The sequence below is a fragment of the Mus caroli genome, chromosome 2, assembly GCF_900094665.2.
Source record: "Mus caroli chromosome 2, CAROLI_EIJ_v1.1, whole genome shotgun sequence".
NCBI lineage: Eukaryota > Metazoa > Chordata > Mammalia > Rodentia > Muridae > Mus > Mus caroli.
Window position 1 is genome coordinate 160,178,029 of NC_034571.1, and position 23,852 is coordinate 160,201,880.

The 23,852-nt window shown below is 50.4% G+C and overlaps 1 protein-coding gene and 1 pseudogene across 1 annotated transcript in view; both read right to left on the reverse strand.

The window, feature by feature from the left end:
• Nucleotides 1–177: 177 nt before the first annotated feature.
• Nucleotides 178–1,654, reverse strand: LOC110307566 (annotated as a pseudogene).
• Nucleotides 1,655–18,475: 16,821 nt separating this feature from the next.
• Nucleotides 18,476–23,852, reverse strand: part of Kcng1 (potassium voltage-gated channel modifier subfamily G member 1) — a 20,954-nt gene continuing 15,577 nt past the window's right edge. The window contains exon 3 of the mRNA XM_021155412.2: nt 18,476–21,423. Coding sequence (XP_021011071.1) covers nt 20,653–21,423 — 771 coding nt within the window. The 3' untranslated portion in view covers nt 18,476–20,652. The remainder of the gene's footprint in view (nt 21,424–23,852) is intronic.

The window sequence follows — 23,852 nt, forward strand, 5'->3', positions numbered from 1 at the left end:
TAGTGCAATTACATCCTTGCACTGGTGAAAGCTCAGTGTTCTCCTCTCCTGACCTATGCAGCCCTCGCTGTTCTGCAAGGGAGGGGCCACATTCTTTTTTTTTTTTTTTTTTTTTTTTTTTTTTTTTGAGTCTGCCGACAACCACTTAGAGGTTCATTGGCAGGAACTTTACAAAATTTATTCTCGGTATCTGATGTTACAAACTCTAGGGTCTTTGAGATATGCAGGATCCTTGTATGTAACTGGCACAAACCCCATTTTCTGAGCTCTCTTAATGGCTCTAGTGATTTCCCTCCCTCTAGTTGCTTTCCACAGAGACCTGTTATGTGCCTTCCGTAACTGCATCCGGTAAATGGAGAAATAAACTGGGACAAAAGCTGCACGCTCTTGTAATCTACACGTTTCTCTCACAAGACACACTTCCTAAGAGGCTCCTTATAGGGGTTTTCCGTTGGGATTGGCAGGTCCTCGTTGCTGGTTACCTGTGCATACTGTGAAAAACTTCTTCTCCACAGCACAGAAGCCGCGTGAGTTCCGTGATCCGTGAAGCAGCCAGCCGCGGTTGTCAAATTCTTCCTCCCTATACCACTGCACAGAGCAACCAGAGCTGCCCTGGTTCTCCCGACACATTCTATTCTTGAGTCTAACTTTATTATATATTTCTGGAAAAACAACTTAAACCACCTCCCTAGAATTTTATCAACTACTCTAACTTCCTAAAACCATTTACATCAAATCAGGAATTCCACGAGACCATTAATTCATCTAAACAGCATTATCTCATGAAAGTTTATCTTCAGGTTGATCTGCAGGAAACTTGCCCAACAGATTGGGGAAATCACCCAGGAACCGATCACACCAGACTAGAGTCAGCCCACTCACACCATGCCAGGCATATGAGGAAGACAGCAACGACAAACGAGAGAAGGCACAGCAGCCACACTGGGACAGTGGGAATCAGAAGAGGAATTGAATTCCCTGGAACTGGAGTGTTACTGATAGTTGTGAGAGAGTGCTTTCAACAGCTGAGCTCTCTCTCCAGCCCCCTGGAGGGTTTATTTTGGCTGACAGTTCAAAGGGGTGGTGATGGGCAAGGCAGTAGCATGAGACATCTGGTTGCATTGCATGTGCTGTCAGGGAGCTGAGAGCTGATATGAGGTGGGGCTGGGGTGTAAGACCCAGGGCTGGGGTGCCGAGTCAGCAGCCAAGAGCACTACAGCAATCTGTAACTCCAGGTCCTGGAGCTGCAACACCCTCTTCTGGCCTCTGAGGGCACCAGACATGCATGGATACACACAGTGCACACATATATAAATAGTGCACATATATGCATAGTGCACATCTGCACACAATGCACATATGCATATGTACATATAGTATACATATATACATAGTGCACATATATACATAGTGGACATCTGGACACAGTGCACATATACACATATATACACAGCACACATATACACACAGTGCACATCTATGCACATATACAGATGCAAGCAAAACACACATGTACTTAACATAAAAATAAACTATCTTAAAATGCAACAACACCAATTCAAGGCCTCCCCTTGCCAGGACAAATCTTCCAACCAGGATCCATTTCCTAAAGTTTTTACAACCTTCCAAACAGCGCCCCATCTGGAGACCGCATGTTGATGCACCTTGAGGCAATGGTGACATCGTCCATTCAATGACTCCTATGTCACTGCCATGCCTGTACCTGTCCAGATTTGCAGATGCATCTGTCCACAGAGCCCAGTGGCATTCAACACATACCCGGTGGGCTCTTGCTGGAGCCGTCAGTGGTAGCTGGGCAGGATAGATTATGCCTGCATAGCCCACATGGAGGCAGGATAATTACATGTGCTAAGCTACAGAGTGAAACTTGGTCTTCAAAAAGTTAAAAATGAGGGCTAGAAAGATGACTCAGCAGTTCAGAGCATCGGCTGTTCTTCCAGAGGACCCAAGTCCGATTCCCAGAACCCCATGGCAGCTTACAACCAGATGTGATTCCAGTTGCCTGGGAATTCAATGCCTTCTTCCAGACTTCATGGAAACCAGACACACATGTGTTACAGATATATATATATATATATATATATATATATATATATATGCAGGCAAAACACCTATACACATTAAAAACAAAAATTAAAAATAAAAGTCAAAGTTAGAAAGCCCATCTATTTAAGAGAGGATTCTGGTGAGGTCTGTACTCATTTGATATATTCTTGTATGTACTGTTTCATCTCACCCTTTTCCTACTTCCTTTTCATCGGATATGCTTGTTGAAGCAAATAGCTGCTGGCCCCATAGAGCATTCCATGGTGGTCTTGTTGCTTGTAGCCCCATGGGGCTATGTAGCATGCACCTATGCCCTTGGTAGGTACATTGATACTAATATCATGGCAGGATTAGATTCGGGCTGGATTTTGGGCAAGCCCTTTGCATAGGTGGCCTGTCTGGCAGGTGGTCAACTGTCCAGGTGTTTCTCTTTATGAAGTATGCATACAATGGTGGGAACTGCCCACTTCTATGGTTCATCAGGGACAGCTGGGGGGTGGGGCCTGGGCTGGCCTTCACTCTCCCATGGACCTGATGGGATGTCAAAAGTGAGGCTCCCATGCTTCAGACCGTCTACACTGCTTCAGACTGTCTCCACCTCTCATTTCCCAAGCTCTAGCTTGGGAAGCACGGGCCAGGGGGAATTTGGTCTTGTCCTCTTCTTGGCCTTTCAATTTGCCTGCTTCACAGAGAGGTCCGTATACTACCTAAAAAGGCTGCTCTGTCTTTGTAGACGCCTGACTCGCCAGCAAGAAAGACGCCACAACAGGATCCTTCTGCAACACGTTTATTGGGAGAGCATTTACTGTGAATGCGAAAGACCCCGAGCCCCAGAACTGGTGCTGCTTATATAGGCTTAGGAGAGGCGTGTCTCACCTGATTGGTTATGCTTTCAGTACCTCATTAACATGCCTCAGGCCAGCAGTGACTCAGCAAAAAACTCTTTTGCACATGCGCACATTGGTTGTTTACCCATATTCATGGGTGGTGGCCAGCGGTAGCCAGGGCCATCTTGTAATGGCATATGTGGCTTCCCATACTCTGTCTCTGCCTCTGACTGTCTCTCTGTCTCTGTTTCTCTCTCTTTTTCTCTCTCTCTCTTTCTCTCTCTCTCTTTCTCTCTCTGTGTTTCTCTCTCTCTCTGACTCTTAGTTAACTTATTAGAAAAATCTACCTCCTACCTGTAAATGACTACATGATATCTGAAGTCTCAGTCATGGTTTATGTAATTAGTATATACAGGAGAGGGGCTGGGGATGCAACTCAGTTGGTGATGTGCTTGCTTGCTTACTTAGCATGCACAAGGTCTTGAGTTCCATTCCAGTACCACAGAAAGCTAGACACAGTGGCCCAGGCCTGCAATTCCAGCACTTGGGAGATGGAGGCCAGAGGATCAGAAGTTCAGAATCACTCTTGTCTATATAGTAAGTTCAAGGTCATCTTGGATGACATAAGACCCTGTCTCAAAAAAAAAAAAAAATCTCCAGAGGACACATGGATGGTGATACCTTTATGAACCTAGGAACCCCTATGAGTTCCAGAAATGTCTTCTTTTGGTCCCCAAGGCCATTAATAGAACAGCATCTCTTTATGAAGTATGCAGACACTGGTGAGAACCACCCACTTCTATGGTTCTTTCAAGCTATGAACATAATTTGTGGGTATCCAGTTAGGCAGAGCACACTTGGGGTTGGTGGTAATTAAAGCCAGATTCATTCAATGCTCCTGAGACGGAGTTGGTGGGGGCAAGGGAGCCCCAGCAATATCTGCAACTTGTTATGGACTGGCCCTGTATCCTCTGCTTTTTAAAGGTCAAGCCATTCTAGGGTCAAAAGACAGTCACTTCTAACCTGACTGTAGACAGGACCCAGAGGTGACCCACATTCAGTACTTTCTCCGTCACAATACATGCCCTGGTGCATTGCCTGTGCCCTGGACCACTCTGCATCTGACCCTACCTGCCCTTGGGGTTTGGAGGTGAGGTGGCGGAGAGTCAAAGACACAGACTCCAGGAGCAGGTAAGAAACACTGCAGCAAGCTCCTCTGTGTACTGCTGCAAGCTCCTTTAATACCCTCCTCCTGCTCCCCATTGGTCCTAAGAAAGCAGCTCTTTTAAACAGCAGTTCCTGATTGGCTGGCATGGTCTGCATCAGCAATCCTTGGTCTCTCAGACAGTCCTCAATTAGGTCCTCCTACAGGAGATGCTTTTGCGGCTGTGTAGCCGTGGCATTTACATAGAGGTGGTGGCGGTTGTGGTTCCTCCTACACTGGTGGAGGCTGAGTCTCTAAGATGTGAAAGTGCTTAAGCTTCTGGCCTCTCACCCGCCCTAGCTCTCTCCAAGGCCCTTGGTAGGACTCAAATTTTGTTCTTATAATTTTATAATTCCCACTCCCCCACCTTTTTTTTTTTTTTTTTTTCCAAGACAGGATTTCTCTGTGGAACAGCCCTGGCTGTCCTGGAACTCACTCAGTAGACCAGGCTGGCCTCGAACTCAGAGATCCACCTGTCTCTGCCTCCCAAGTGCTGGGAGTAGTGCCTTGTGCTTTCTTCACAGTCTGTGCCTGATCACAGACTCCATGTGGTGCTTCATCAAGCTCCTGCCGCCTTGGCTGCCCTGCAACTGTGGACGAATTCCTCCACCTGAAAGCCAGCACAAACCCTCCCTCCACTAAGTCGCTTTTGTTGGGTTATGTTATCGTAGCCAGAGGAAAAAGAGTTGATGATGAGGATACTGCTGAAAGATGGCTGCGGTTACCTCAGCTCTCAGGAGGATAACCTTGTCCTGCCTGGGAGATGCTGCAGGTGATTGCTGAGGCCAGGAGGCTGAGCCAGCAAGAGGAAAACATGGACCTTTAGAACAGCCTCCATGGGGAGGCCCAGAGCTGGGTAGTTTGAACAACTTCAGTGGGTTCTGGGTGTAGGCACTGATGCTACCTACCTAGTGGATCTGGGTGTGGGGGATTGACCCTATCTACCTCGTGGACCTGGGATGTAGGGTTGACCCCACCTACCTAGTAGACTTGGGGTGTGGAAGCTGACCTATCCTACCTACGTGGTGACTCTGGGGTGTGGGGCTCATAATAGCTGCCTGATGACTCTGGAGTGATGGTGACTTTAGGGAGATGGATAATGGGGACCCACAAAGATGTGGTTGTTGTGTGGGCTCTAGGATGATTTTCCTGGAGAAAAACCAGCTCTCAATGAGTTCATTTCTGTTTGCCCAGCCTGGCTAACCCCGCTCTGAGTCTGCAAGGTCCAAAGATGTCAAAGACGAAAAGTATTAAAAATCCACAGTAGAGGCCAAGGCCAAGGCCAAGGCCAAGGCCAAGGGAAGACCACAAGTTCAGAGGCTGCCTGGTCTACCCAGTGGGTTCAAGGCCAGTCTGATCAAGTAGTGAGACCCTGTCTCAAAAGAAAAATATCTAAAGCCGGGCGTGGTGGCTCACGCCTTTAATTCCAGCACTCGGGAGGCAGAGGCAGGNGGNTTTCTGAGTTCGNGGGCCAGCCTGGTCTACAAAGTGAGTGCCAGGACAGCCAGGGCTACACAGAGAAACCCTGTCTCGAAAAAACAAAAAAAAGAAAACAAAAAAAAAAAAAAAAAAAAAAAAAAAAAAAAAAAAGAAAAATATCTAAAGGGGGCTGCTGAGATGGCTTTGCAGGTAAAGGTGTGTACTGGCTGCTTTTGTGTGTCAACTTGACACAAGCTAGAGTCATCAGAGAGAAAGGAGCCTCAGTTGAGGGAGGATCTCCATGAGATCCAGCTGTAAGGCATTTTCTCCATTAGTGATTGCTAGGGAAGGGCTCAGTCCACCTGGTTGGCTCCATCCCTAGGCTGGTGGTCCTGGGTTCTATAAGAAAGCAGGCTGCGTAAGCCATGGGGAACAAGCCAGTAAACAGCATCCCTCCATGGCCTCTGCATCAGCGCCTGCCTCTAGCTTCCTTCTCTGTGTGAGTTCCTGCCTGACTTCCTTTGGGGATGAACACTGATGTGGAAGTGTGAGCCGAATAACTTGCGTTTGGTCATGGTGTTCTTGCCACAGCAATAGAAACCCTAACTAAGGCAAGGTGCTTGTTTCCAGACCTGGCCCCTTGAGCTCAGTCTCCAGGACACACGTGACAGAAGGAGAGAACTAACTGTAGCAAGCTGTGCTCCGACTTTAACACAAGGTGTAGCATGCACATGCTCACACGTGTGCACACACAGCCAGGTGTGGAGGTGCAGGCCTTTGATCTCAGTACTCAGGAGGCAGAGGCCTGAGGACCTACGTAGGCAGCCCGAGCAACATAGTGAGTTCCAGGGTGGCCAGGGCTACACGGTGAGACCCTATCTAAAACAGACAAACAAACAGCCCCTCCCCACCCCAACAATAGCTGTTTTGCTGTGCCCAATTGTGATTCCAACACCGGGAGGCCCTGGCTGAGGCAGGAGGGTAGAGGGCTCCAGGCCAGCCTAGTCAGGCCTTACTAAAAATCAAACGAAGAAACAAACAAACAAGCAAAGAGACAAATGTTGCCCCTCTCAGTTCTCCAGAGAAAAATGAGACTACAAATGTGAGACGCACAGACAAAAGACATTATGGGAGCAGTGTTCCAGCTGCTTCCGACCCCCAAATTGGGTTTCAATTTACTCCCTTTTTTTTTAATCCCCAGTCTCTGGGAGCACAATTATTGTCCTTGGGGTTTCCATACCCCCCCCCATTCTCCTGGTGATTGCCACTTTCATGCACGGGGTCTCCCCAGGCTCTTGCTTGGGTCACTAGGTCTGAGGGTCTCCACCTGCCACTGCCAGTCACTTCATTCACTGTCAAGGAAAGCTGGCACCCGAGGGTGACAAGAGCGGGTGACAGCAGCTTTTACATCCCTTGGCACCAGCCTCTCTTGTCATCTTAAGACTGCAGAAATGAAGCCTGCTGTCACCAGGAGCAGAGGGGATGGTGGCAAATGCTTTCTTTAGGTGTCAGAACCACTAAGCCACCCCCAGGCATGGCACGGGACTGGGAAATGTGAGAGACACATGTCTGAGGTGGCTGCCAAGGGGACAATTCCTGCCCAAGAAGATTGGCAGGTTCAGGGTGGCATTGGGCCGTCTAAGGGACTTTGTATCTCCTTTCTCATTTATTGAGGTGGTTTCTGAGGGAATCAGGCGGGCAGCAGTCATGACCGGAAATGTAGGAGTGTCCAGAAGTGTCAGGGTAGCGGGTGGAGAGCTGGCAGGGACCTGCTTACTGTGTCTTCATCTCATGCCAACATGCCCAGGGTATACCCCATCACTTCTCAAGCAGCGGCTCGTGCCCAGTGGCCCACCCTGCTCATCTTGGCCTGATGCTCTGACTTTCAGCTGGTTCCAGCTGGTTCTTTAAATTAAAGATTGCTTTTTGGCTAGTACGCCAAACAATGGGTTTCATTGAGACTTTTTTTTTTTTTTTTTTTTGAGACAGGGTCTCATTATATAAGCCCTAGCTGGCCTAGAACTTGCCAGTTAGTCTATGCTGGCCAGAAACCCAGAGCTCCATCTGCCTCTGCCTCTAGGGTGCTGTGATTAAAGAAGTGCATCACCATGCCCAGCGGAAGTGGCTTGTCCTTGTTTTTAGAGGAAGGAGGGGTCCTAGGCCTTGTGATTGACAGGCAGTGTTTGTGGTTAGGTTGGTGGCAGGGAAAGTGGAGTCTTGGCTGTGCTTCACCAGCAGGGGGTGCTGGGTCACTAGGAAAATTTTGTCATTTGGTCCCCTCAAATATTGTTTATGTCTCTTTAAAAAAAAATAAAATAAAACAACACACTTTCCACCCTTAATCCCAGCACTTGGAGGCAGAAATTTAACCTAGGCCCTACTATGTGTTAGGCATGTGCTCTACCATTGAACTGTACACCCTATGTTCAAGCTCAAAGATATGTTTTATTTATTTCTTATTTATTTTACTTTATGGGCATGAGTGTTTTGCTTGCATGTATATCTGTGTACCATGTTTGTACCCAGTGCCGGCAGAGACCAGAAGAAAGTACTGGGTCTTCTGGAACTAGAGTTACAGATGGTTGTGAGCCACTACATGGGTACTGGGAACTGAACCCAGGTCCTTTGAAAGAGCAACTGGAGATCATAACTCCTGTGCCATGTTTCCAGGCCCCTGTTTTTGTTTTTGTTTTGTTTGTTTGTTTTTTGAGACCGGGTCTTCTGTGTGTGGCCCAGGTTGGCCTTAAATTTGATGTGTAGCTGCAAACAGACTTAAAATCCTCATCTTCTACTTGTCCCATGCTGGGATTGCAGGCCTGTACTGTCATACTTGGCTAGAAAGGGACACTTGATGGGGGGCTCACATTCTGCTGTGGTAACAGGTAGGAAAGAGCAAGCAAGGGGAAGGACAATGGAGTAAGGAGGGGCAGGGCGGGCAGGTTGGTAGTGTCTTTTGTAAGGAGGTGAAAATCAGCTTCCAGAGGTGATCGTGGAAGAGATGCCTCAGGTCTCTCAGAGCTGGGTAAAGCTCGCACAGGCCCTAGTTTGGGGCGGACTTCTAAATGGAGGTGGGCGCCTGTTAGAAAGAAAGCCAACCGAGGAAGTGGTATGCTTGTGAGTGGTGGCCAGAGTTTCCCCAGCCTCCGGCAGGGCACAAAAACAAAGAGCTGCCAAGAGTTGGGTGCGGTGCACACAAGGGAGGTAGAGGCAGGAGATCGAAAGTTCACGGTCATCCTCCAATATGTAGTGAGTTTTGGGCCCAACTGGACTACACGAGATGCTCTCCCAAAAACAGAAACAAGCAATAAAACAGCTTCGACTGCTTTTAAAGCGGTGTATGAAATCTGGCTATTGACAAGCAGCCTGACCTATCCCATGTTGTAACTTTGAAAACTACCAGCAGGTGGCAGTAGAGGACAAGGAAAGCCCTTAATGCAGTGGCTCCACAGGTGCGTTTCAGACCCATTGGCTGTCCAGGTCCATTAGGATATGGAGCACTGGAGAGGGAGGAGGGGGAACATGCAGATCAGTTCCGGATCAAGGAAGACATCTTAATTTGTGTTTTCATTGCTGCTATGAATGAAACACCATGGCCAAGAAGCAAACTGGGGCGGAAAGGGTTTATTTGGTTTACACATAGCTGTCCATCATTGAAGGAAGTCAGGGCAAGAATTCAAACAGGGCAGGAACCTAGAGGCAGGAGTCTGATGGAAAGGCCGTGGAGGAGTGCTGCTTACTGGCCTGTTCATCATGGCTTGCTCAGACTGCTTTCTTATAGAACCTAGGACCACCAATGGAGAAGGCACCACCCACAATGGGTGGGGCCCTCCCCCATCAATCACTAATTAAGAAAGTGCACTACAGAATTACCTACAGTCCTATCTTATGGAGGCATTTTTTTAAAAATAAGATTTATTTATTTCATATATATGAATACACCATTGCTCTCTTCAGACACACTAGAAAAGGGCATCAGACCCCATTACAGATGGTTGTGAGCCACCATGTGGTTGCTGGGAATTTGAACTCAGGACCTCTGGAAGAGCAGTCAGTGTTCTTAACCGCTGAGCCCTGGCATTTTCCTAATTGAGGTATCCTACCCTCAGATGACTCTAGCCTGTGGCAAGTTGACATAAAATTATGCAGCACAGAAGCCCATGGTATAGATGGGGCAAAGCAGCAGGGGCTCTCTCTGGGCGCCATGCACTTCCCCACTTTGGGAAGAGGCAGTGGTAGGAGGGGGTTACTTTTCTACTCTACGGAGGATCCGATCCCCAAGAAGCTGCAGCAGCCAAGACAGCAGGCAGTGACAGCAATACTGACTGAGCCCAGGGACAGCTGGGGAGACTCAGTTGTACCTGTAGCTGTTGCTGGCAGACACTCAATTTTGTTTTTGTTTTGGACAGATCTCAGACTGGCCAGGAGCTCATTATGTAGCCCAGGCTGGGCTCAAACTCTCAGTAATTCTCCTGCCTCAGCTCATGGGTGCTGGCAATCTAGGCTTGTGCCACCACAGGCAGAAATCTCTCCCTGACTGTCTCTACTCTCTCTCCTTTGCTTTCTCCCCACTCTCCCCTGTTCTCTTACCTTGAAGTGAGCAGTTCTGCTCCCCACCTCCCTCACGCCCCAATTCTAGCCATGGCGTTGCAACAGGCTTAAAGCTACGGGCCACATAATATGGATGAAAATTCTGAAATCATGAGCAGAGAGAGACCGTTCCTCTTCCAAGCTTGTCCTCTGAGGTGTTTGGAAACTGACTTATGTAGTGAGAAGACTAGCCCTGTGTATTATTTGACCATAAAGGGACCCACAGGCATTTGGATGCGACCCACCTCAGCCTCAGCAATGGTTTCCAGCCTCCTGCCTCCACACACTCATATGCTGGCTACAGACCTGTGCTCGCTTCCTCTGTAAATTAGGGACAGTGACTGTACCTGTAGAGTTAGCTTCCTGTTGCTATGAGAAAATTCCCTGAAGTTGGCTCTTATATCTTGAAAAGAAATTACTTGGCTTTTAGTTTTGGAGGTTCAAGGGCACGGTGCCAACATGGGCTATGTTCAGGGGAGAGACCCACGTGGCTAGGTCACACCTTGGTGGATGGCATCATGCCAACTGTATGTGGGAAAGGGAGAGATCACACGGTGAGGAGGTCAGAGAGGAGGGATGGTTCAGGCCTGCTCTGTATAACCCTTCATTCCTATCAGAATTGAATGGGGTCTCATGAGAGCTGCTATAGCCCCTGCTAAGGGAAGACCCCGTGATCTACACACTTCTTCTAGGAGCTACTGCTTCACAACTTGGCGACTTGGAGGACCAAGTTTTCTGCCCATTAGTTCCTTGGAAATAAGTCACACCCAAGCAGCATTCCTTATCCCAGGCACATTGACCTTTGAGGATTTTGTAGCTTGAGTACCCTATTGTGGTTTCTGTTCGGTCTGTGAAGCAGGAAGGGAGGCCAAAGATGGAGCTAAAGGGTTGTTCCTGGCTGCAACTATGCTTTTCTCTCTTGCTACAGCTTCTACCAGGCAAGTGTATGATTCAGTAAACGCCATCGTTCTGGTCTAGAACAGAATTTCTCTATACACCTGACCTTTACACTTAAGTCACTTAGTGCAATGTCAACCTCTCTCCACAGAGGGCGATAGAGAGGCATTGTGTGCTTTCAGACCACAGGTACCTCCCACCCCCATCCCCGGGATATGGTCCGTTGCCACCTCAGGTCCTCATTGATTGGCTCAGGACTGGTCACATGGTTAAGCCTTTCTGGTCAGAGCAAATCTCAGGACTTCGGGCTTATCTTAGTTCTTTGTTTTTCCGCTTAGATTTGGTCTTGAGAAGGTGAACGTCTGGGCCTGTGGCAGCCATGCTATCACCATGAGTCTTGAGCTGTCAGTGATCGACGTGAGGAACGCAAGAGTGGATGAACATGGTGGAAATTGTAAAATAGGCGGGATTCCTCACGGCCTGTGGCAGCCCGCTGTGTGAGAGGCTGGTGCGGGACCACGGGCGTTTCAATTGTATGAACTTAAAACTGACTCGTTTTCAAGTTCGCTCTCTCATCGCAACCTTTCTCCTTTAAAGCAGCTTTAGGACACTTGGGAACAGAGTGGTCCTTCCTAAACCAGTAGTTTTGGAAACAGTTGCTACTTTCTCTGACAAACACTTTACAGTGAATCTCGCTTTCCTTCACGTCCCCACCTTTTGGTCCTTGGAGAAGAGTCTCCATGCCCCGCCCCCTTTCTTCCTCCCTCCTCCCTCCTCCCTCCTCTCTCTCTCTCTCTCTCTCTCTCTCTCTCTCTCTCTCTCTCACACACACACACACACACACACACACACACACCCCTTCCCCTCTCAATCGCTAAGAGGTCAAGCACGCTCTAACCACTACATCCTTTACGAGATGCGGGGGGAGGGGGGGGGCTTGAACCTAGAACGTCATGCGTGCTAGGCAAGAGCTCTGCCAACCGAGCTCCAGATCTAATCTGTTACCTTCCTTTTCCATATGAGAAAACACTGCTCAGAGAAGTTAAGTAACCAACTCAAGGCCACCCAGCTCCCGAGGGGCAGAGGTAGGGCCACCCAGCCCCTTCATATACCAGGGGTCAAGGGGGGAGGGGGTATGGGTCGCAGTGGGGGGGGGAGGAGAATGGGGGCAGGGGGAGATGGGTAGCGGTGGGGGCATGGGGGAGGGGTTGGAAGAACATAGCCCGGAGGCTGAATAACAGAGAGAGGCCAGCAGCTGGTCTTCTAAGTGCTAATGAGAAGCTCTCAGGTTGCTTTTGCCAAGACTGCTATTGAGGTGTGAACATGCATCGGCAATTAGCAGCTGCGGTGCCAGCAGATGGAGCACGCGTGAAAGCCTTCATGGTGTCATGAAAACTAAAGCTGAAGCCAACACTGGTGCCCCTTCCCGGTGCCCCACCCCCGCCTCTCTGCTGTTAGGTGACCAGACCTTCCACTGTGGCTGTCTGCTCCTAGAGCAACAGTTAAGAGTGCCCGTGACATCTGCTACCCCTCAGGCATTTTCTGAGGACCACACCCACTGTTGCTTCCTCCAGTTTCATAGACATATCGCCAATGTCGGCCAATAGAGTCTGTTCTTCAGAACTGGACCTTCAACTGAGCAGGGTGGCTCTCCACTGTGATCCTAGCTAGCATTTGGGAGGTGGAGGAAGGAGGGTTGGGGAGTTCAAGGCTGGCTTCACCAACATAGCAAGCTAAGGCTCCGTGAGACCCTGTCTGGAAAACAACACCAACCAACCAACCAACCAAACAGAAAGCCCAAAGCAAAAAACCCCAAACAAACCCCAAAGACCACATGCCAGTAGTGCATCCCTTGTTAACTCTCTTCGGTGAAGGGAACTAGCTTAACTGTGCATGCGCCTCTGGTTGCAGGGAGAGATGCTGAACCCACTCATTCTGGTTGCCTGCCTACTTTTCTGGTGTTAGCCCTGGGAAGCACTGTGGGGACTCTCTGGTCACGAGTGCACTGGAGTGGTGGGTCTCCCTCACTGGCAGAAACTGAAGGGACTGATCCATTCCCAGGGAAGCATGGTGGTGGCCTTGTATTGTCTTCCTCTTCCTGGCTGTCAGCATGGAAACTCGGAATCCTCCAGACTCAACGCACTTGGCATCCTGTTATAATGTGGTCATACAGCTAGGGTCCTGTGGTCTTTGTCTAACCCCTGTAAGTAGGGTCAAATGGGGTCAGATAGAGTTAATTATCAAGGCTATGTGCATAGGGAAGACCTGGAGAAGCAACAGGAAGCAGGAAGCAGGTGGTCAGGTCTGGAATTTATCTGCAGCCTCCTTCTGGGAGCACAGAACAGAGTTGGCATCCCAGAATAAGGTCTGCCACTGGGGCATGCCTGGGATCCATGACCATTAGTCATGCCATGGGCTGCCGTGGTGGGATGTGCAGTCACCCCCTGGCGTCACTGGGCCCAAAGGTCTCATCTCCTATGGAGACGGGGGTCGAGGCTCTTGAGAACTGAGTGTTGGAAGCCCTCTTCATCTTTGGTTCTTTTGCTGTTGTTTTGTTTGAGACAGGGTTTCTCTGTGTAGCCCTGGCTGTCCTGGAACTCACTCTGTTGGCCAGGCTGGCCTTGAACTCAGAGATCCGCCTACTTCTGCCTCCTGAGTGCTGGGATTAAAGGCATGCGCCACCAGTGCTTGGCTTCTTCATCTTTGTTTTTTTGTTTTTGTTTTGTTTTGTTTTTTTTGTTTTTTTGAGACAGGGTTTCTCTGTGCAGCCTTGGCTGTCCTGGAACTCACTTTGTAGACCAGGCTGGCCTCGAACTCAGAAATCCACCTGCCTCTGCCTCCCAAGTGCTGGGATTAAAGGCGTGCGCCACCATGCCCAGGCTCCATCTTTGTTTTTAATTGAAGAAAGTTAAGATCTTTTATGAGTGGTTTGGCTGCATGCTTGTACGTGGAGCAGAAGAGTGCTCTTGGACTTGGTTGTGAGGCACCATGTGGGTGCTGGGGACTGAGCTCAGGTCCACTGGAAGAACAAGCGCTTTTGACTCCTGAGCCATCTCTCCATCTCTTTTCATTTTACTTTTGAAGCAGAGTCTCCTTATGTTGCCCTGGCTAGCTTGGAACTCACTATGTAAATCAGGCTAGCCTTGAACTCACGGAGGCCTTGGCCCCAAGCCTAACCCGTGGCCACATCAATCCCTCCTGGGCCTGGGACATCTCCAAGGCAGAGGGGAGGCAGAGGGCTTCAGCTTCCCAGAGTCTCCGAGTGGCCACAGGATCATATGTCTTCCTGGTGACTTGGTGAGGGGAGATGGACTTACCTCAGCTGGTGCCACTGGAGAGCTAACCCTAGGATGAACTAGTTAGGTCTGTCAGAGGAGGAGAGCAGTCTTCAATGGCCAGCAGTGTCAAGGTCACTGCTCTGCCAACACATGTGACATAACTTATCCCCACTCCAGTTTTCTCTTGGTCCTGCTGGGCTGTCATGCAGGGGACAGATTGCTCTGTAGCAGAGCCACCTCCATCACTGTCCCAGCCTGCATGTCTATGACAAGGTTGCTGTTGTTTTGGGACTGAAGGGCTAGTAGGGCCATTCAGGTCTTCCAGACACAAGCTTCAGGGTGTTGGGATATCTGTTTCTCGTGCCGCTGCCGTCTATTTTTCTGTGATACTAAAGCACACAGCTCTGCAGGGGATAGACCATCTGTGGAGGCCGTGGGGGTGAAGGGCTGGCTACATTCTATGGGTCTCTGTCCCATAGAATGGCGTCCCCAGGTGCCTCGGCCACCACCCTTAGACTGCTGTAGGGAGGTGCTTTGTACTCTCCTTTTTATGGACAAACTTCAGCCTCTGATCAGCTGGGCTTGCCACCGGGGAGGGTGGCCTTTCCAGGCCCCAGTGTGTTGGGACAGGAGGAGCTGCGCCTGTCCTCAGGAACTATTTTCCTCCCCCCTTCCCCCCTCCCCGCTCCTCCACTCCCCCCCTTTAAAGAAAGGTTAGTTGGTGACTTTATGTCTATTTCAAGCCAAGCCTGAATATTTGCCAGGCCATTTGGATAAACACCATATTTTTGTTTGTTTGTTTGTTTTTTTCTGAAAAGCAAGTTAGAAATTTCAGGGAGCTGTTTTATGGTTGGGACACCAATCCCACGGCACCTGTTCATCCACTTGGTTGGACACAAAAGACAGTTGGTGGACATTGACCCTCACAGGATGGAATTTGTTTCCAAGCAGCATCCCAGGGGGTCCTGGGGGAGGCTGTGAACGCAGGTATGCAGGAGGTACAGCTGGGCCAGTGTGGGCCTGGCTCCGGCCCAGACAGGGTAATCTGGGAAGCTTCCTGGCTTCCAGAGGTGAAGCATCAAGGGTGACAGAAAGGTCACAAATAAATAACTGTGTAATATATCATTGGGTAAGGAGGTGTTTAAAATACAGATTTAAGCTGAGTCTGGTCATGTAGGCCGGTATGGGATACTGGAGGCTGAGGCAGGGGGCTCACAAGTTCAAGGCCCACCTGGACTTCACGAGTCTCAAGACAAAAAGCAAAAAAAGGCTGGAAGGGAAGGAAGCTTGGGGTAGAGGAACTGTCCAGCATGGGCGAGCCCATGGGTTCTATGGCCAGTACCATCCATGAACTAAATAAACAAAGGCTTGACTTTTACTGAAGCATGTGGGGTCAGCATGTCACGTCACTGGAGAGTAGCGTGCTCTTCCAGGGGAGGGGCACAGGGAGACAACGGGGTGGGAGGCGTGAGGACAGGGAGGTCATATTGGGGGGAGGGGCTTCCCCTGTAGCTTCTGTGTGAGGTCCAGGTGGAGAAGAGCAAGCAGGCTTGGTCTCTGGGCCAGAGGGGCTCTGTCTAGTTGTCTGATACCTGGTTCTAATGCGCATGGCACGGGAACTGTGTGCTGGGGTAGCCACCTGACCCAGGAAGTGGTTGGGTCAGGACTCTGGAGGTAGGCTTGAAAATGACAGTCTCTAGGGACTGAGACGCAGGAAGTAGCAACTGCTCTTGGTCTCTGGTGTCTAGAGAAGAGGTGGGCATAGCTGAGAAGGGGAAATTCTCAGGCAATGGTGGTGGAGGTGGGGTGGGAGTGGGGCGTATGGGCCTAACAGCAGACAAGGGTGGGAGTGCCAGGCAGGATTGGCTCTGAGCAGATGTGAGAGAGACCTGACAGAGTTCCAGGGCTGTGGAACTGAGGGCAGGACCGAGAGGAAACAGGAAGACCAGAGAGGCAGAGCCTGTCATACTTCAGAGCTCCTGAGCAGAGGTGACACCTGAGGAGAGATGGCACCTAAGGAGAGGTGACACCTGAGGAGAGGTGACACCTGAGGAAAAGTGAGAGAAGGTAGTGGGAGATGAGGCAGCATGGAGAGGGCTGCTGGGAGGAGCCAGGGGCCAGGCCCCAATGCCTGCAAAGATCAGAAACTGGCTTCTGAGGTGGCCTAGCAGCATGTCTGCCCTGGGCTCCAAGGCTGGCGGAATGATCCTTACCTCTGGGCATTTATTTAGGCCGGCCCTTCTTTCTGCTCTCTCTACTTAGCATCATTTCCTATGTGGGTCCTCCTCTGAACAGACATTTTAAAATGTTTTTTGAGGGACGGTAGTAATGCATGTCTTTAATCCCAGCACTTGGGAGGCAGAGGCAGGCAGATCTCTGTGAGTTCAAGGCCTCCCTGGTCTACAGAGTGAGTTCCAGGACAGCCAGGACTACACAGAGAAACCCTGTCTTAACAAAACATAGCAAAACACCCAAACAAAATAATAAATAAATAAAATACTTTTAGAGATTTTAAGGCAAAAAGCCCGGGTCTCGGAAATGTCATGTCTCTGAGGCTATTCCCAACCCTCACGGCACCTCTTACTTTGAGACAGAATCTCACCAAAGTGCCCAGGTTGGCTTTGAAGTCCCTCTGGAGCCCATCTGGGCACTGGATTTATAATCCTTCTGTTTTCTGTCTCTAGAGTAGCTGGGGTTATAGATGTCACCTGCCTACACGTAAGTGACTGTGTTCTGCCTCCCCTGATCCTGTCACCAACATCAGTTTCTTTCCTGCCAAATTGGTATATCCACCATCTCTCTTCCTGTCACCGGGTGGCCCTTGGTCCCCCAGGGTTGGGCTGCTGTGAGGGGTTGCTGCTGGCCCCTGATCCTTCTCAAGGGATAAGGATGGATGCCGTGCCCACAGCTGAGATGTTCACAGCCATCAGTTCCCTCCTGTGTGTCCCCCATCTGGAGCCAGGCTCTGACTGCATGACCGAGTCTCACCTGGCTACATCAGGGCATTGGACAGGATGGTAACAAGCGTATCAGATGTGTATTTATGTAAAATCCTGACATGTTCATTGTGGTTTTTGCAGTGTTTGCATCTTAGAGCTGGAAGCGTTAACACACCTGAGTCTTGATGTCTGAGTCCTCTGGTACCCCCCACCCTCCACTTCGGTGTCAAAGACAGATGCCAAGTGGCCTTACTTTGGTCTAGGGCCACTCAGAGGCTCTTGTCTGCTGTGACTGTGGAGAAGTGCCTGACAGGTCCCAGAAGAGGACAACCGTGTGACTTAGTGACTGATGCTGATTTGGAGAGCCTGGTGCCAAGTGTCCTAGAGCCAAGGCTTGCACACAAGGCTGTCGGTCAGCACAGAGGCCCAGCCGAGTGAGGCAAGGCATGGGTCACACCAGTCCAGTACATCTCTCATCACAGCTGCCTTGTAGCCTCAGATGGCCCATGGACAGCGAGTCCCTGGTTAAGAGGACAAAATGCTTGGCCTAGAGATTGCCCTCTGTTCCAGAACAGTTTGCTGGGTGTCTGGGGTGCCCTGCTTCTTAGTTCAGGCCTCTGAGTCTACTCTGCTGTTGGTGGAATCTAGCATCCTTGTTCCCAGGTGAGGTCCTGGGTGGTGGCAATCCAGGCTTCAGGACAGAGCCAGACCTACAAAGGAAAGGTTAGAGATCCAGGCCACTGAGACCCCAGCCTCTCCACACACTCCAGGCCCTGTCCTCAGTTTGAGGGTCTCCTCCCTGACAAGCGGCATTCCTTTTCTCACTCTGACTTCAGAAGATTCCCCGATACACCCTGCCCAGTGCATTCTTAGGCTGTCTTTCACAGCCACCTTTGAGGGTGAAAAGGGCACACCACTACTCTGAGGTGCTGCCCTGATGGTGATGCTGAGCTATAACACCTGCTGGGCCAGGGAAAGGGACACTAATTAGTAGTACCTTACTTCATAGCTCCGAGTCACTGGAGCAGGTGTCAGAGGAGCTCTTAGGGAGGTCCTCGGGGGTTTGCATGGTATTTCCACTCTGCCTATTTGTGGGTAGACTGCACAGAGATGGCTGTGTCTCTCCATGAGATCAGGAGAAGGTAGAGGTACTTAAGGGACCTTTACAGCCTCCAGTGTTAAAAATAAACCCTGTGACAGATAGATAGCTTTCCATGACTGTGACAAAACACCAGAGGGTAGCAGCTTGAAGGAGGGAAGGTTTATTTTGGTTTCTGGTTTCACCATGGTCACCTGGCTCTATCGCTTCTGGCCCGCTTCAAGGTGCAGCCTCCCAGGTGGGCCAGCATGCTGGAACTCAACTGCTCCCCCCCCCTCCTTCAGCCAGGAAGCAGAGAGGAAGAAAGAGGAAGTTATTTGTGGCAACACACCCTTCCAGGGCATGTCCCTGATAATAGACTTCCTCTAACACGGTCCCACTCCCTTTATGTTCCTGTTTCCAGAGGCCATTGAAGCTGTGAGTTTATCATGGATTGATCCATTGATGGGGTCAGGGCCCTTGTGGTCCCATTACCAGAGGTCCCACCTCTGAACACTGCTGCATGGGAACCAAGTCCTTGACAGGTGAGCTTCTTTCTGGGTGACATTTCAGATGAGATCAGGCACATTTGGGGTGGTATGGCTCTAGACAGGTGAGGACATTTGGATCTAAGCTGTAATGGGCATGTTTTCCATCTTTGTTCCTTTTTTTTATTTCCCCTTTTTTCCACTTTTAAATAAGTGTTTCCTGAACCCCTGTTCGGTGCTGATGCTGACCTAGGTGCTGGGAGGCAGCAGGGAACCGCTTTGGAGTTCCTGCCAGAATACAGGGCTGGTCCTGCAGGAGACAGAGCAGAGCTCTGGAGCTGAGAAATGAATGGCAAGAGCACTTTCACTGGGTGACAGCTCAGCAGGGAATGAAGAAACCCGTGAAGCTGCAGGTCTGGGTGCTCAGGACAGTGAGGCAGTGAAAAGAACACTCTAACCCTTCAGCCAGGCAGTGTTCTGCAGGGAGGGCGGCCCATCGGACAGACAGCTCTGCAGGTGTGAAGGCCCACAATGAGGCGGGGTAGGCTGGGTGTGTCTGAAGGGAGGTTGGAGGGGCTGGTGGGAGGTCTGAACAGGTGTGGAAGTACGAGAGATGCTGAAGACTGGCAGCGGGCAGGGGTTTGGGCTGTGCAGCCGGCAATCAGGCTTAGACATGTCTCAAAGCCCAATTCCTGCTGCTGGACAGAGAAGGCAGCTGGGGTGTGGGAGGAAGCAGTGGGCAAAGCTGTTGCACCGGTGAGGCTGCGCACAGGCATGTATGTGTGTATGTACGCATGTGTGTGTGCATGTGCATATGCCACACATCTGTGCATGAATATGTGTGTATGCAATGTCTCCTTAATGCCTGGGGCCCAGGACTCAGGCTGAGATGGAATCTTCTAGGTTGGCCTGGGGTCCCTCTTGGTGCACAAACTATGTTTCTTGAGGCCAGGGAATGAATGGCTTCTTTTAAGAAGGTTCCCTCACACTCCCCAGACTTCCTGGGGACCACCACTCCTGCCAGAAGCACCCGTCCATTGTGGGTTTAGACTGAGGCTCAGGTAAGGGGTATAAAGTCCCCTCCTGTTTTTGGTACTATTAAGATAAATTGGAGTAGGCTAAAATCTCACTAATTTTAAACCACAGAATGAAGCGATTTCACCTTTGAAGTCAGCAGAGATGACCCGCTTGTTGTTGCCCTACCCACCCGCAGCACTGAGATGAGTAGAGTCTGACAGAGAGCCCTCCAGACCGGAAGGAGGATGTGGGGAGGGTGAACAGGAAGAAGGATGAAGGAGGAACTCAGGAGTCAGGAGGGAGGAGCCTTAACAGCATCCCTGGTGAGCCCCCTAAAGGTCTGTCTGTCTGCTTCTCTCCCATTCTGCCAGTGTCCCACCAGCCCAGAGACCCCGGCAACAGCAATGTGGTCCTTTCACTAAGAGACAGAGACAGTTCCTTCCTTGAAAGTCCCAACGGCATTCTCTTTCTTCCTTCGGTGGACACACTAAAGTCACGTGTGGCTACCCGTTGTCTGTTTTCCTCCAGGCAGTGCCCCAGCGTATGCAGGTTTTGCCGGGAATGTTGTTTACATGGTAGGACTGGGCCAATCGGCTTCTTCGGGAGAAAATCTGGCTGTGAGGCCCCGGGGTGGGTGAGGCACTGGCTCCAGCTAGCTTCCCTGTTACTTCTGGGCTTAGAGGGAGGACAGGGACTCTGTAATGTGGCACATATCCTTTCCGCGCTGTGGCTCGCTCAGGTCAGTCCCGGGCCAGGGCTGGCCTTGAAAGTACTAAGTCCTTTTCCAGGCTCCAGTGGTGGTGGTTGCATGAAGCCGCAGCTGGCAGGCAGGGCAGGGGTGTCTTCTCACCTCAGTTGTTGTCCCTAGTGTCTGAAGAGGCACTTCCAAACAAGATGTCACTGTCCTGGGACATGCCGCTGAGCTGTGACTTGGTTTTGATGAGGTACTGAGCCCGGCGGATCAGCACCCGTTCTTGTTCCTGCTTGAGCTCCAGGTAAGAGCGGGAGAAAGTATGGAAGATGGAGGTGACAGGGAAGGCCATGAGGAGGATGCCACTGAGGATGCTGCTCAGAGCCACCACCTGGCCCGGTGTGCTCCGGGGTACCATGTCTCCGTAGCCTACGGTTGTCATGGTGATGACAGCCCACCAGTAGCAGGCGGGGATGCTGGTGAATTCGGGGCTGTCAGCCATTTCATTCTCGATGACGTAGAGCAGTGGGGCAAAGAGGGCGATGGCCACACACAGGAAAAGCAGCAGAAGCCCGAATTCACGCGTGCAGCGCCGTGCCGTGAGGCCCAGTGTCTGCAGCCCCAGTGAATGCCGGGCCAGACGCATCACGTAGAGGATGCGCAGAGCCCGCAGCACGCGCAGCACCAGCCCAACCTTGTCCAGGTAGCTGTTGCCAGTGCTCGGCTTGCGGCGGCTGGAGGCAGCGCCATCCACCAGCAGTGTGACGTAGTAAGGCAGGATGGCCACCAGGTCGATGAGGGTCAGCGGACTCCGCAGGAAGGCGAACTTGCTGGGTGCCTGGATGAAGCGCAGCAGGAACTCTAGGGAGAACCAGCCCACGCACACCGACTCGACGATGAAGACGTTGTGACACATCTGGGAACACTGGCCCTGGGGAGGCATAGGGCAGGGATCACACCAGCAAGTCGGCAGGGAAGCTCTGGCTTAAATGGGACACCCAGCTCCCGTGCCTCTCCACGCCCGACAGGCCCTAGGGCATCTCTCTAGCTGCTGTTGATCCCTAGCTCTAGACAGACTCCTCAGCTGCCACCCCAAGCTTCTGTTCTCTCAACTTCCGCTTTAACTCAGTTTAGGCAGTCCTACCTTTCCGGCTCCTGGTTGCTCTCCTGTTTGCTGTGTACCACACCCCTGCCTCCCTTCCCCACCCCCCACCCCCTTTTTTTTTTTCTCGAGAAAGGGTTTCTTCTTGTAGCCCTGGCTGTCCTGGAACTCTCTGTAGTCCAGGCTGGCCTCGAACTCACAGAGATACCCCTGCCTCTGTCTTCCAAATTCTGGGATTAAAGGAGTGGGCCATCACCACTCAGACCCCTTCCTTTCTTTTTTCTTTTTCTCCTGCAGAATATTGATACAGATGCTAGGAAGATGCACTCCGCGCTCCCCCCCCCCCCCAACATCTTCCCAGCACACAGCCCTCAAGAGGTTGAAGCCCTGGAAAACTACTGATGTCCCAACCATAGACTTCCTAACGCAGTGGTTCTCAAACTGTGGATTGGAACCCCTTTGTGGGATCCCACAACAGATATCCTGTATATCAAGTATATACACACACAATGATTTTTCAAAACAGGGTTTCTCTGTGTAGTCCTGGCTGTCCTGGAACTCACTCTGTAGCCCAGGCTGGCCTCGAACTCAGAAATCCACCCACCTCCCAAGTGCTGGGATTAAAGGTGTGCGCCATCATTGCCCAGCATATATCAAATATTTACATTACGATTCATAACAATATCGAAATTACAGTTACAAAGGAGCAACGAAAACAGTTTTATGGTTGGGGTCACCACAACATGAGGAACTATATTAATGGATTGTGATTAGCTTCTCAGAGGACCTCTGTGGTTTTGTCTTTCTGAAAATTCACTCCAGCTTGGTGATGCAATCCTTGACCTGGGGACTCTGATGTTCCCAATCTCTGGGGTGAGAAGCCCTCCTTCTCCAGGAAGCCTTCCTGGAGTGTACCCCATCTGAGTAGCCCCAGGTGTGTTTAGGCCTCTCACACAAGGCCCCTTGTTGTGTGGTTATGAAGTGGGGTACCACCAACCCAAGCCCAATATACTTGCAAGTCTGAAGACTTGTCCTGGTCACTGTCTCCCCTGCAGTGTCTGTATACAGTAGGCCCTCAAATGTGTACACATGGACCAGATGCCACGATGAACTCTACTGGTCCCCAAGTAAAACCAAAGATCATTGCCACTGACATAAAGAAAGCCAGGGTCGGGCATGGTGGCACACACCTTTAACCCCAGCACTTGGGAGGCAGAAGCAGGTGGGTCTCTGTGAGTTCAAGGCCAACTTGGTCTACAGAGCAAGTTCCAGGACAGCCAGAGCTACACAGCAACAATATAAATAAATAAATACATAAATAAATAAATAAATAAGGCTAGGGATCTGTCTGTCTGTCTGTCTGTTTCTCTGATTCTTTCTTCCAAGTCAGGGTGGTAGAGGGTGACTTAGAACTCCTGACCCTTCTCTCTTCACCTCCCAAGTTCTGGAATCGTAGACTCACACAACCCTGTCCTGCCCTGTTTGTTTATTCATTTATTTATTTTGATTTTTTTGAAACAGGGTTTCTCTGCATAGCCCTGGCTGTCCCAGAACTTGCTCTGTAGACCAGGCTGGCCTCAAACTAGAAATCCACCTGCCTTTGCCTCCTGAGTGCTGGGATTAAAGGCATGTGCCACCACCACCTGGTTTATTTATTTGATTTTTAAAGACATATCAGGATGTTGTAGGTGACCCAATGGGTAAAGCCCTTGCTGTGTGGACCAGTGTTTGCATCCCCAGGACCTAGGTAAAATCCAGGCAGGTGTGGCAGCCACTGCAGTCTCTGCTCAGAAGGCAAAGACAGGATCCAGAGGTAAGCTGGGTAGCTAGATTAGCCAGGATTGGCAAACTCTTGTTTTAAGGAAGAGATCCCACCTTAGTGCAAAAAAGCATAGATCAATTAGGAAAATATGTGACAGCAACTCTAGGCCTTCACTCACATTCCTGCACACGTGTACTCTTGCACATGCATACACACCACATGTATGTATACATACACATGCATACATACAATATACATGCATACACACCACACATATGCATGCACACACACCATATACATGCACAAACATCACACACATGCACACATACCACATACATGCATACACATCACACATATACCACATACATGCTCATACATGAACACACATGCACACACAGCATATACATGCACACACATCACACATGCACACATACCACATACATGCATACAAATCACACATACACAACATACATGCCCATGCATGCACACACACCAC